The 14,340-nt window shown below is 38.2% G+C and overlaps 1 protein-coding gene across 8 annotated transcripts in view; it reads right to left on the bottom strand.

Annotated features, from left to right (window-relative positions):
* The window catches only part of KNL1 (kinetochore scaffold 1), a 70,437-nt gene that overhangs the window by 9,578 nt on the left and 46,519 nt on the right, over positions 1–14,340 (bottom strand). For 6 of the 8 annotated variants that reach the window (XM_016927946.4, XM_016927947.4, XM_063794750.1 and 3 more), the window contains 8 exons: positions 13,770–13,885; positions 9,709–9,799; positions 9,024–9,140; positions 7,723–7,810; positions 4,398–4,475; positions 4,187–4,226; positions 3,203–3,304; positions 2,670–2,770 (listed from right to left, as the gene is read on the bottom strand). In XM_016927946.4, the coding sequence (XP_016783435.1) occupies positions 2,670–2,770; positions 3,203–3,304; positions 4,187–4,226; positions 4,398–4,475; positions 7,723–7,810; positions 9,024–9,140; positions 9,709–9,799; positions 13,770–13,885 (733 nt within the window). Of the gene's footprint in view, positions 1–2,669; positions 2,771–3,202; positions 3,305–4,186; positions 4,227–4,397; positions 4,476–7,722; positions 7,811–8,894; positions 9,141–9,708; positions 9,800–13,769; positions 13,886–14,340 lie in introns of those variants that run through there. The other 2 variants (XR_010151608.1, XR_010151609.1) reach the window with 2 other exon arrangements.

Raw genomic sequence — 14,340 nt, 5'->3', positions numbered from 1 at the left:
AGCTGGGACTACAGGCGCCCGCCACCACACCTGGCTAATTTTTTGTACTTTTAGTAGACACGGGGTTTCACCATGTTAGCCAGGATGGTCTCGATCTCCTGACCTCGTGATCCGCCTACCTCAGCCTCCCAAAGTGCTGGGATTACAGGCATGAGCCACTGTGCCTGGCCTTTTTTTTTTTTTTTAAACTACCTGATTTGAAGCCACATAAAACTCAGTACTTTAGAATCCTACTCCTGTGTAGCAGAGTTTTTTCCAGAGGAAGTTGAAGGGTTATCCTTGAATCATTATTCTCTGTATCTAGTAAAGGCTCCCCTGAGACTGTTCAACTACATTGATTGGTATGTCTTTGAAGGACATTTAAAAGGTAGTACACAGCTATATTTGTTAAGGCCTCCTCTTTTAACCCCTAACTTCTGTGCAAAGATAATTTTATTTTCAGCAATCATATAAGGAAAATGGCTATCATCTCTCTACAACTCCTATCATTGTATAAATACAGTAAAAATGAGTTATGCTTTTAGCATTGCTATAATACATTTTAGGTAGCTGAGATAGCTGCTCGCTCCTCCAGACTCTAGAGTTATCTCTGTCTCCTGAATTGATTGTTTTCTCTTTATTGAATGCTTTGTTACATATTTTCTATGTGTTAGGCACTGTGGATACCATGAGAAAAACAGCATACTCAACCTGTGCCCTCAAGCTTACAACTCAGGGAGACACACAGATAACTGCACTCATAAACACAGCAAGAGCTACAAACTATGATAAGCACTATTAAGGAAAACCACAGAAAGCAAGAACATACAACAGAAGGGTGAGAAACTGATCACTGAGAGCTGAGCTCTTACAATTATTAGTAGGAGTTCATTAGTGAAGTGGGGGAAAACAGCGTTCGGGCATAAGAAACATCAGCATGAAGGTGTTGAGATAGGATGAATATGGCTGAGCAGGAAACACCATGATCATTTAAGGAAATAAAAGAAGTCCACTGTGGCCAACGTGCAGAGGTAGGAAGGTAGTATGAGATAGGAAAAGGAGAAAAATTCAATTCAGGCAATGCTTCATAGGCTAGATCAAATACTTTGATCATTAGCCTAAGAGTAATAGGTGCATAGTCAGATTTTCAGTAATCACTATAGCTTCAGGGAGGAGGAGGAGAAGATCCATAAAGTCCAGTTGGAATGTTACTGTAGTCATCTAGGTTAGAGATGATTATTGACAGAACAGATGAAAAACAGTGGATGAATATTAAGAAATTAAAACCAGTAGGTTGGGCGCTGTGGTTCATGCCTGTAATCCAGCACTTTGGGAGGCCAAGGTGGGCAAATCGCTTGAGGTCAGGAGTTGAGACCAGCCTGGACAACACACATGGTGAAACCCCATCCCCACAAAATATAAAAAAATTAGCCGGGTGTGGTGGCGCATGCCTGTAATCCCAGCTACTTGGAAGGCTGAGGCAGGAGAATCACTTGAACCCAGGAGGCAGATGTTGCAGTGAGCAGAGATTGCACTACTGCACTTCATCCTGGGTGGCAGAGTGAGACTGTCTCAAAAAAATAAATAAATAAAAATAAAAATAAATAAATAAAAACAAAAAGCATGTCTTACTGATGATTTGAATATGTACAGCGAGGGAGAAAGAGGTATAGAGTGATTCCTAAGTTTTAATTTTGGACCTGGACAGAAGGTAACGCTATTCATTGAGAAAAGAAACTTTCAAGGAGAATCAGGTTTAGAGGCCCAGAGATTGTGAAGATCCTACGTTCCAATACGGCCATGTTTGCCCATGGTTGGCCATGTTGACGCTGACTGGTTAAAGAGAAAATACCTAAAAGACACTGACAATTAGTAAACTCCAACAAAACAGCTGGGCCTCTGTCCAGTTACCATATAGTGATTTCCACCCTATATAGTGATTTTATCCTTTTAGATGATAAACCCACCTATACACACAGAACTTCCAATTAACTTGTTAGGGCCTCATTCTTTTTTTTTTTTTTTTTGAGACAGATTTTTGCTCTGTTGCCCAGGCTGGAGTGCAGTGGCACGATCTTGGCTCACTGCAACCTCCACCTCCTGGGTTCAAATGATTCTCCTGTCTCAGCCTCCCGAGTAACTAGGATTATAGGTGCATGCCCAGCTCATTTTTTGTAGTTTTAGTAGAGACGGGGTCTCACCATGTTGGCCAGGCCGGTTTCGAACTCCTGACCTCAGATGATCCGCCCACCTCAGCCTCCCAAAGTGCTGGGAGTACAGGCGTGAGCTGCAGGGCCTCACTCTTAAGTAAAAAAAGAAAAAAAAAAAAAAAAAAAAAAAAAAGAATCTCCAGCCATTAGGGTAAATTCTCTATTCTCTATCATGAAAGATGGAGATGAAAAGAAAGAAACTCATAGTAAATAGACATGAGTAGCATGTTTATCCGTTATTTGCAGAGCAAAATTTTTATTTAATGTAATTCAACAAAGGGCAACGTTCACTAATTCCATTTTTATTTTATTCTTTACAAAATAAAATAAAATTCTATCAATAAAGTGACTGTTCTAAGACTTTCAGCAGTGCTCTCATCATGCCAATAGTTATCAGTATAGTAAAATAAAGATTTGAATCTTTAGTGAGTGTAGCCATTCATTTTTCTGTAAAAGAATTATCTCACTTTGGCTCCTTACCAACTGACTCTTCAAAGGTGATGGTGAGTTGTATCGTGTCATAAACAAAGGTGAATACAGCTTGATCATCACTCCACTCAACGACATCCCACTCAGACAAGCTGTAGAGAGATAAACAAGATTTTTAAAAAGCATTTTTAAAATTAACATAAAAGAGAACTTCTGATACCACCCAAACAGTACCAACAGCAGCTGCTAATGTTTTTCCACTGGACTGGGAGAAAATATTTCAATTCGTATATTGTGAATGTACAAACTTAAGCTTTTGAAATAACTAAGAACCCAATCTTGAGTTGTATATCGGAGAAACACCAAGTCTATGCAATGAAAAGTATAAAATATGGAAAAATTATAATTCCATAGTTCTTCTACTCTATTTCCAGCTTACTGTTGAGTACACTGACTCTTTTTGAAACAGCACTGTATAGGTTAAAAACAGCAACACATTAAAAATACCTCAATTGCTCCAATCGGTTTAAACAACCACAAGGTACAGAATAAAACACAAACAAATGATGCCTGCATTTCCTTACCTCAACTGATCCAGTAGCTCTTCAGTTCTATTTCTTTGTTTTTGCATAAAGTCTATTTGAGCAAGGGTCTGCTCTTTTTGTACCTCCAGTTCTAAGAGATTTCTGCAAATAAAAGCAGGTATTCAGAGAGATAAGGCTTTTGTTAGAGAATTCAGACTCTATCAATATAAAAGGTTTATGATAAGAAGTCACATGCTACATGACTCCCCATTGAGGTAATAATGTTAGGTGTATGGCATCCATTTCTGCATTCTTAGTTTTTTTTTTTTTTTTAATAAGCATTAATCTAGAAGTGGGTCTACCTGGGAAAGGCATAAATCATTGTTTTTCAAATTAGGATCCATGAAGATATCCTTGGGATTCACATGTTAAGATAATTTTTAAATACTACATTTTTATTTTTGATAAAAAGCAAAAATATAAAAATTAAAGCATAATGTAGATCATAAGATATACTTTAAAACTGAGACATGTCACAGTTTTTTTTTTTTTGCCTGTATTTGGTTTTGTTTAGTTGTTAGAGCTAAACAGAACATATCTTTGTTAATCATTTTGCTAGCATCAATTTAATTTCAGCCAAACACTATCACCTGTCAAATTAATGTTGTCAACTAGAATTTTAGTGGCTTTGTCATTATTTCTATTTACTTTCTTTTACACTTACAGTTGAATAAGATTCATAGGCCTAAGAAATATATACTTCATTTTATACTTGTTTATATTTACATTTATTAAACAAAAAGGATACTGGTAGTATTCAAGCTTGAGAAACACTGTTGTGGATAAATGCCCTGTAAACAATAAGTGCTTCAAAACTACTGTTGACTAAGATGGACTCTAGGTTTCCATTCAAAGTGGAGAAGCCCTGAGTCAGCCTCAATCAAGACTCATGTCCCCAAATCCTGTCAGTCTCTGGAGGCAGGAAGTCATCTAGTCTTCTGTAGTTTAGCATTATATTTTCTAACACTTGGATTGAAGGCTGACCTTTGAAGCTCCTCTTCTTCAGTTTTCAGCTGTTCCAATTCTTTGGAAACAGAAAAAAAAAACAAAAAACAGAACAAACATATTAGAATGTTGCCATAAAAATCATCTGTTTCATTGAAAATTCTGACTTAATCTCACCAAAGTATATAAACAAACTCAGAACAGAAGGGCTTCCCCCACACCCATTTATCTCCTTAACTAATTCAATTACCTTTTTCTGCAGCTCTCATTTCAGAATCCCATTCTTCCACAGGATTGTTTTTCTCTTCATCCTCCAAGTTCTTAGTTTCTAAAGTAGACAGTATTTGTTAGAATAATTCAGTGAAAAATAGTAAAAAAAAGAAAACAAAGTAAGGAAAAAAAGAATAATTCAATCAAAAACAATTTATTAAACAACGACAGATTGTTTCTTTGGTAGTAGGAAGTTCAGAAGTTCTAGTCTGATGGTTTCTATTTTTTTTTTTTTCTGTGAAAGAGAAAGTAAGGTAGTCAACAAAGGGGTGAACTTTAGACTATGGAATTCATGTACTCATGGTCAATTCAGTGCAAAAAACATGTACTAGGCACTTACTCTGTATGAAATATAGTCCTAGGGACTCTGAAGGAGATGGAGAAAAAGAGCTGATTCCTGCCTCCACAGAGCTTATAATTTAATCAGGAAGATAAACTATACAAAATAACTATAATACAAGTAGATGTGATGGGTAATATAAGAAGTACTAACAAAAGAGCCATGAGAGCTCAAGGAAAAGAGACTACTTTCTTTGGTGAAAAACAGAAAGAGAACGTAGTATGTAGTAGCAAAGACCAAAGTAGAAATGATCAGGCTAGTGGCATGTGCCTATAGTCCCAACTACTCAGGAGGCTGAGGAAGGAGGATTCCTTGAGCCCAGGAGTTTGAAGCTGCAGTGAGCTATGATCATGCCACTGCACCCCAGCCTGGGCAACAGAGTGAGACTCTGCCTCTCTTTTTTTTTTAAAAATAAAAGAAAAAGGCAGGCGTAATGGCTGATGCCTGTAATCCTAGCACTTTGGGAGGCTGAGATGGGCAGATCACTTGAGGCCAGGAGTTGAGACCAGCCTGGCCAAGATGGTGAAACACCATCTCTACTAAAAATACAAAAATTAGCTGGGGGTGGTGGTGCATGCCTGTAATCCCAGCTACTTGGGAGGCTGAGGCACAAGGATTGCTTGAATCCAGGAGGCAGAGGTTGCAGTGAGCAGAGATCATGCCACTGCACTCCAGCCTGGGTGACAGAGAGAGATTCTGTCTCAAAAAAGTGGCAGAACTGCATAAAAATAGCAATGTTTGGTTGGAATTTAAGAGGTGTATGGGAGTAGTAACAAATCATGTAAATCTTAAAACAACTGTAGAAGATATGAAATGTCAAGCTCAGAAGTTTGGACTTTTTTTTTTTTCTTTAAGCCAACCACAGAGAAAGTTAAGTTTGGGCCAGGTGCGGTGGCTTACACCCATAATCCCAGCACTTTGGGAGGCCGAGGCGGGCGGATCACCTGAGGTCGGGAGTTCGAGATCAGCCTGACCAACATGGAGAAACCCTGTCTCTACTAAAAATACAAAAAAAAAAAAAAAAAAATTAGCAGGGCCTGGTGGTGCATGCCTGTAATCCCAGCTACTCGGGAAGCTCAGGCAGGAAAATCGCTTGAATCCGGGAGGCGGAGGTTGCAGTGAGCAGAGATTGTGCCATTGACTCCAGCCTGGGTAACGAGAGTGAAATACCATCTCAAAAAAAAAAAAAAAAAAAAAAGAAAGTTAAGTTTGGACTTTATAATAAATGGAAAGACAGAAGTTTTTCAGAGGAGTAACATTAATGAAAACTGTCTTTCATAATTATTAATCTGGCAGCAATGTGCAGGTTGGAATGGAAGAAGGTGGAATAATGGTAAGAATGTATAAAGATTAGTTAGAAGACTGAAATAGCACATTTCAGAATTAAGGTGTGCCTTAATAGGAAAGGAAAATAAACACATCAGATGCTGAAGCTGCCAATGACAGGACTTGTTAAGAGAGCCTCAAAGACAATGAAAGTATTGAGCTTTTACAATGTATAAGAATTGTGACTGCTATAAATAAAGATGAGAAACATCATAAGAGAGAACAAGTTTCTGGATTTTATTTTTGAGCTCGGAGAATATATTTAAATTTATTTATTTAGTTCGCTCTGTTGCACAGGCTGGAGTGCAGTGGTGTGATCTTGCCTCACTGTAGTCTTGACCTCCTGGGCTCAAGAGATCTTCCTGCCTCAGCCTCCCAAGTAGCTAGGACTACAGGTATGTGCCACCACGCTGAGCTAATCTCTTGTTTTTTGTAGAGATAGTGCCTCACTCTGTTGCCCAGGCTGTATTCACAGTTTAAGGTGTTTTAGGATATTTTTTGCATACAGGTTCAGAAGGAAGCTAGAAATTGAGTCTAGAATTCAAGAAAGAGAGGCTAAAGACGCCCTCAACTGAAATGATTATAAGCTACTTTAGGGCAAAATCTGTGTCTTAAATATTTTTATTTATTTTCTGATACTAAGCACAGTATCTGGTATGCAGTATATGCTCAAAAAATGCTTGAGGAATTTAAATTTGGGAATCAGTCACATAATTATTAAGGCACACGAAAGCACTAGGGGAGAGAATATAGAAAAGAACAGATGATAAAATCTAAATCCCCACAAGGGATCAGTTAGAGAAAGAGAGGCCAACAGAGAAGCTGGATTGAGCAGCCAGGAGAAAACAACTGGGTCAAGATAGTGCATTATCACAGAGATTAAGGGAGATGAACATTTCAGGAAGAAAAGAACGGTCATCAGTGTCAAATGCTGAAAGAGGTCAAAATGGCTAAGGACTGAGAAGAACAAAATTTGATGACTATGCAGAATTATGTGATCTTTGAGAAAGGAGTTTCAGGAGAGTAACTCTAAAAAGTTGGGATTATGAAAGACCAAACTGAAAGGATAGACGGTTTTCAAACTGAGATAAATTCATCTATTAAAAAACACAAAATTACAGTCTGGGTTATCTTGAGCAGCTCTTGATTGTATTATGGATGACTATAGTAAAGGAACTTTAATTTGCTCTAATTTATTTATTTATTTATTTTATTATTATTTTTTTTGAGATGGAGTCTCGCTCTGTCACCCAGGCTGGAGTGCAGTGGCGCAATCTTGGCTCACTACAACCTGCACATCCTGGGTTCAAACTATTCTCCTGCCTCAGCCTCCCGAGTAGCTGGAGTACAGGCGCCCGTCACCACGCCCAGCTAATTTTAAAATTTTTAGTAGAGATGGGGTTTCACCATGTTGGCCAGGCTGGTCTCGAACTCCTGACCTCAGGTGATCTGCCCGGCTCGGCCTCCCAAAGTGCTGGGATTACAGGCGTGAGCCACTGCGCCCGGCCAATTTACTCTAATTTAATATCTCAAGTTGCTAATACAAGTCTTCAATATCGTGGTACCAACATTCTCTACTGTAGGAGAGCATTTAGATAAAATTAAATTTTCTTTTGGAAAAGTATTTAAAATACTTTACCTGTTTCCATCTCAGTGAGGCAGTTATCGATCTTCTTAAGTATTTTATCCATCTCATCTATCTTTATTTGAAGTTTCTCCCTCTCATTCTAAATACAAAAGATTATAGACTGTCAAGTTAAACCTCTAAAGAAAATATTATAAATGGTTCTAACTGCTCACATAATCGCTCTATCATGATCACAAACAGGCAAATCTTTTTTTTTTTTTTTTTTTTTTGAGGTGGAGTCTCATTCTGTCACCCAGGCTGGAGTGCAGTGGTGCCATCTGGGCTCATTGCAAGCTCCGCCTCCCAGGTTCATGCCATTATCCTGCCTCAGCCTCCTGATTAGCTGGGACTACAGGTGCCTGCCACCATGCCTGGCTAATTTTTTGTATTTTTAGTAGAGACGGGGTTTCACCGTGTTAGCCAGGATGGTCTCGATCTCCCGACCTCGTGATCCACCCGCCTCGGCCTCCCAAAGTGCTGGGATTACAGGTGTGAGCCACCGCGCCCAGCCTACAAACAGGCAAATCTTAAAATGAAGGTCAAAGCTTTAGGTTGGAACTTAAAAAATAAAAGTAAATTTTATTAAAATAAGTTTTAGCCAAAAGAACTCTGGAAAATAAAATGTTTATTTTATAAATTTAATAAAATATTTTATTAAAAGAAAATGAAATAATTTAAAAAGCATATTGACATAAAACTAATTCTGGTACTTTATTTTAGCATTTCTACAGGTGTTCCATGGAATACAATATATTAATATTTATTACTTAAAAACATTTCTATGATAAACTAAACATAGGAAACAGTGGTCAAAAAGAATTACAGCATTTATGCTTAGACTTTAAAAAATTATATTTCTCTGAAAGGGCATATTGCTTGCAACATTTCCCATACTTACTTGCCAATGGAAAGTTTTTTTATGCAGAGCCTTTTAAAAAAGCTAATCATTTTGGGAAATGCTACTTTAAACACATGTGCATACATATACAGCTTAGTATGGACTATGAAGAAGATAATACTATGGTATAGTCCTTAGCAATGGGAGACCAGAATCCTATGTATTTTATTTCAGTATGTATGATGGATAATAGCATTTGAGATGAGACATAGGCCCACATTAGTAATTATATTCCAGTATTACTCAAGATGTCAGGATTTGCCACTTTTGACAAATTGAAACTTACCTCTTAATTGTAAGTTTTTGCCCAAGTCTTATTCACATGTCTTCTAAGGAAGATTCTTCATATTCTATAACCACTAGAAAGTAATTTTAGTATCTCTCTCTTTCTATGATATTAACTGTCTCAAATTACCTGAGCTGACTGCACCAGCTTGCCATACAGAGCCACTTTTCCTTGGTGAGTGAAGACTTTAGTCATCTTGGTAAAACATGACTTTATTTTGTTAAGATAAATTCCAAAGGCCTTCAGCTGGAAGGGAAAGTTATAGAGAACACTGTACTAAAACAAACGAGTCAGAAGAGGTAAATGGTCTAGGAAGGCTAGGCTTTGCCTATCCTAAGGCAGGATATTTGTCATTTGCAAATTTAATTCCATATAATTGTCTAAGACCAGAAAAAAGATTTCAGTTTTGATTCCTGCCTTTAATTCACTTATTCATATTATGAATTAGAAAATGACAGGCTCTTAGTTAATGAAACTTTTTAATATATTAGGGCACATATAAAATGGGTTGCTTGCTATTTAATCAATTAAAGTAAATCTTTTCTTCGTCTAAATCTAAGCGAAAGGCAAATAACAAGGAGGGAACTCTAAATAAACTTCAACTATATTTCATATATTAAATTGATCATCTCAGGTTTGAAAAGATTATATATTAACAATTGTGTATAATTAAATAAGACCTTGGTACCACATTACACTTAAAAAATAAGTTAAATAACTCATCACTATGACCAAGTAACAGTTACTCATTTCACAATAAACATCGTTCAGAATGTCTTCACTGATTCTCATTCAGAAAATGAGACAAAAGTACCTCTTTGTCAGAGCAGTGTCTCATTTTTTCCCACAGGTTCTTATTTATATCAGCCAACAGCTTATCTTGGTTCGATGCAGAAAGCTTTAATCTAAAATACGGAAAAGTTAATTAGCACTGTAGGGAAAAGAAAGAGATCAGACTGTTACTGTGTCTATGTAGAAAGGAAAGACATAAGAGACTCCATTTGGAAAAAGACCTGTACTTTGAACAACTGTTTTGCTGAGATGTTGTTAATTTGTAGCTTTGCCCCAACCACTTTGCCCCAGCCACTTTGACCCAACCTGAAGCTCACAAAAACATGTGTTGTATGAAATCAAGGTTTAAGGGATCTAGGGCTGTGCAGGACGTGCCTTGTTGACAAAATGTTTACAAGCAGTATACTTGGTAAAAGTCATCGCTATTCTCTAGTCTCAATAAACCAGGGGCACAATGCACTGCGGAAAGCCGCAGGGACCTCTGCCCTTGAAAGCAGGGTATTGTCCAAGTTTTCTCCCCATGTGATAGTCTGAAATATGGCCTCGTGGGATGAGAAAGACCTGACTGTCCCCCAGCCCGACACCCGTAAATGGTCTGTGCTGAGGTGGATTAGTAAAAGAGGAAAGCCTCTTGCAGTTGAGATAGAGGAAGGCCACTGTCTCCTGCCTGCCCATGGGAACTGAATGTCTTTGTATAAAACCCGATTGTACATTTGTTCAATTCTGAGATAGGAGAAAAACCGCCCTATGGTGGGAGGCGAGACATGTTTGCAGCAATGCTGCCTTGTTATTCTTTACTCCACTGAGATGTTTGAGTGGAGAGAAACATAAATCTGGCTTACGTGTACATCCAGTCACCATACCTTCTCTTAAACTTAACTATGACGTAGATTCTATTGCTTACATGTTTTTGTCCTTATTATCACCCTGCTCTCCTACTACATTCCTTCTTGCTGAAATAATGAAGATAATAATCAATAAAAACTGAGGGAACTCAGAGACCGGTGCCAGTGCAGGTCCTTGGTATGCTGAGCGCCAGTCCCCTGGGCCCACTGTTGTTTCTCTATACTTTGTCTCTGTGTCTTATTTCTTTTCTCAGTCTCTCGTCCCATCCGACTAGAAATACCCACAAGTGTGGAGGGGCAGGCCACCCCTTCAAGCATAGGGTTCAGAAGCCAGCTTGAATGAACCAGCTCAGATCTACCATCATGCTTAATTTAATTCTTCCTAGTTTTTTCTACATAATAAGAAGGGAATTCATTCAAGAAAAGACTGGTTATTCACTTGAAGAATAGCAGTTCAAGAATGTCATACATCAAAAAAACTTCTATCACTAACAGAATTCTCAACTCAACGTACCAACTTGTTCCAATGTGAAACATTTCGCTTATAAAGAATCCTAAGGTCTGTCAATGATCGCTGCTATAAAGTTGTAGCTATTATTATTTTATTTTTTTGAGACGGAGTCTCACCCTGTTGCCAGGCTGCCAGGCTGGAGTGCAGTGGCGCAATCTTGGCTCACTGCAATCTCCACCTTCTGGGTTCAAGCAATTCTCTTGCCTTAGCCTCCCGAGTAGCTAGGACTACAGGCGCGTGCCACCACGCCCAGCTAATTTTTTTGTGTATTATTTTAATAAAAGTTCCCGGCCAGGCACGGTGGTTCACGCCTGTAATCCCAGGACTTTGGGAGGCTAGGGCAGGTGGATCACGGGGTCAGGAGATCGAGACCATCCTGGCTAATACGGTGAAACCTCGTCTCTATTAAAAATACAAAAAATTAGCCAGGCATGGTGGCGGGTGCCTGTAGTAGTAGAGGTTGAGGCAGGAGAATGGCGTCAACCCAGGAGGCAGAGTTCTCAGTAAGCCGAGATCGCGCCTGGGTGACAGAGTGAGGCTCTGTCTCAAAAATAAAAATAAAAAATAAAATAAAAGTTTCCAATTCAGTTCAAAGGCTTATTTCACATTTTTAGAATAGCATCTATAAAAGCAGCAAAGTTATGATAGTCTCAATATATATTAGTCTTTTGTTAATAAATGGAGAAAATAAATTTCTAACAGAGATAGAATATCTCTTGTAGAGGATATATGCAGGCACACAGATGCAAAATCAAACAGTAAAGCACAACTAAACCTACCGCTCATTGAGTGTAAGATCCTGTTTCATTCAAAATAAACATTCTCAGCTGGTGTGGTGGTTCACGCCTGTAATCCCAGCACTTTGGGAGGCCGAGGTGGGTAGATCACTTGAGGTCAGGAGTTCAGGACCAGCCTGGCCAACATGGTGAAACCCCATCTCTACTAAAAATACAAAAATTAGCCTGGCATGTTGGTGGGCACCTGTAATCCCAGCTACCCGGGAGGCTGAGGCAAGAGAATCGCTTGAACCCAGGATGCAGCGGTTGCAGTGAGCCGAGATGGCGCTACTGCACTCCAGCCTGGGCAACAGAGCGAGACTCTGTCTCAATTAAAATAAACAAAGAAACAAACAAACAAACATTCTCAGGGAAATCCTGACACAGCCAACTCTTTCCAACAACACGAAGATACAAAATTTGCCAGTTTTGTTCAGCGATGAACCCCAGTGCATAGTATAGTACCTGGCAGATGTAGGTGCTCAATAAATATTTGTTAAATGAACAGAATCAGGAAAATCTGAAATATCTTAAATTTCTGATTTTAAAACTACATAATTCTTTTTTTTTTTTTTTGAGACAGAGTCTCGCTCTTTGGCCCAAGCTGCTGGAGTGCAGTGCTGCGATCTCAGCTCACTGCAAGCTCCACCTCCTGGGTTCGGCGCCATTCTCCCGCCTCAGCCTCCCGAGTAGCTGGGACTACAAGTGCCCGCCACCGCGCCCGGCTAATTTTTCGTATTTTTAGTAGCGACGGGGTTTCACTGTGTTAGCCAGGATGGTCTCGATCTCCTGACCTCGTGATCCACCTGCCTCAGCCTCCCAAAGTGCTGGGATTACAGGCGTGAGCCACTGCGCCCAGCCAAAACTACATAATTCTTTTGAAAAATGTTTAATATTCTTTTTCTTCTACTTCTAAAACCCAGATAATTCTTAAAGACTATTTTATTTCTTTTCTGTTAGATTGGTTCAAATTTAGTTGGATAGTCCCAGGTAAGCATGACATAAACATTACTTTGAGTTTTAAAGTCTGATTTACCTAAGGGAATCTAGATGTATCTAATTTGTAAATCAGTCTGCAGTATTTACGTATACCATAGCAATGAGCTATCTTCTACGTAAAACCATGTTCTTTTATATATGTAAACAAGCGTAAATGTCGTAAAATTATAAACTCAAAGGTAATCTGATTTCAGGCACTATATATAGATTGAGTATCCCTTATCTGAAATGCTTGGGACCAGAAGTGTTTTGGATTTTGGACTATTTGGATATACGAGATACCTTGCGGGTGAAACCCAAGCCTAAACGTGAAATTCATTTATGTTTCATATATACCTTGTACACATAGTTTTAGGGTAATTTTATACAATATTTTAAACAATTTTGTGCATGAAACAAAGTTTGTGTAAAGTACTTACGTATTTATGTGTGGAATTTTCCACTTGCATCATGTTGGTGGCTAAAACGTTTTGGATTTTGGAGCATTTCAGATTTCCGATTTCCAGATTAAGGTTACTCAACTTGCATAAATCTCTAAAGGATATTTTCTTTTGAAGGTGTTCTCTAGCAATCAACTTATGATATCATAATCTAAAAATTACTGTTTATTCTTATTAAGGACCTACCTTTTCCTAAGAATGGTATGAAAACAATTTATATACGCCATTTCTATTGTTCATATCTATTGGCTGAGTAGGTTTTATTATCCTCACTTTAAGGATTTGGAAATGAAGGTTAAATGACTTACCCAAGGTTACACAGCTAGTGTTGAAGCCAAGACTGAGCTTCAGTCTGACTATGAGGCCAAAGCTCTTTCTCCCACATCACACTGCCAATTAATGCCATCAATTTTACCCCATGCCAGCATTATTCTAATCAAAACCTTACCACACAAACTATTCACTGATCCCTCCCCTCAAAAAAACACACATAAAAATTAAAGCTTTCATACTCTTCAATCTTTTGGCGACGAGTCTCACAATCTTCTCTATAAATCTGTATCTTGGGTCGGTAAACATATTGACTTAACATCAGGTCTTCTGGAGTAGGTGGTGTGTTTACAGTAAACTGGAAAAAAAAATTCAGTCCCTGAGAACTGGTATCTTGCAGACAAAACCATATATAAGAATTAACTCAAATTTCAGAGTGCCTATTTTAAAATGTTCTACAAAGAAAAATTTGAATACTCAAGTTCATAATGCCAGTAAACAAAAAATTGGAATCTGAATTCAAGTCTCTGACTTCTAAGTCCCTTTCCCCATAGATGTTTACTGGAACTGTGGTTGTTCTTACTCACATGGGAATGACAGTAGTTTGAAAATGGCTATGTGTTAAGAAAATAAATATTACCTAAAAATTCAACTTACCAGGAACCCTTTTTAATTTTTTTTTTTAAGCCAGTTTCCTAGTAACTATTCCCATTCTCTAGCCATAATCCTTACTCTATCCCAGGCTGAACTCAAACTTTTCTGGCACATCCTCCAATTATAAAATAAGGCAGTGAAAATTTGGTTATTTAAAAA

Source organism: Pan troglodytes, chromosome 16, assembly GCF_028858775.2.
Source record: "Pan troglodytes isolate AG18354 chromosome 16, NHGRI_mPanTro3-v2.0_pri, whole genome shotgun sequence".
Taxonomy (NCBI): Eukaryota; Metazoa; Chordata; class Mammalia; order Primates; family Hominidae; genus Pan; species Pan troglodytes.
The sequence above is the reverse complement of the archived record's forward strand: the minus strand, read 5'-3'. Positions and strand labels throughout refer to the sequence as shown.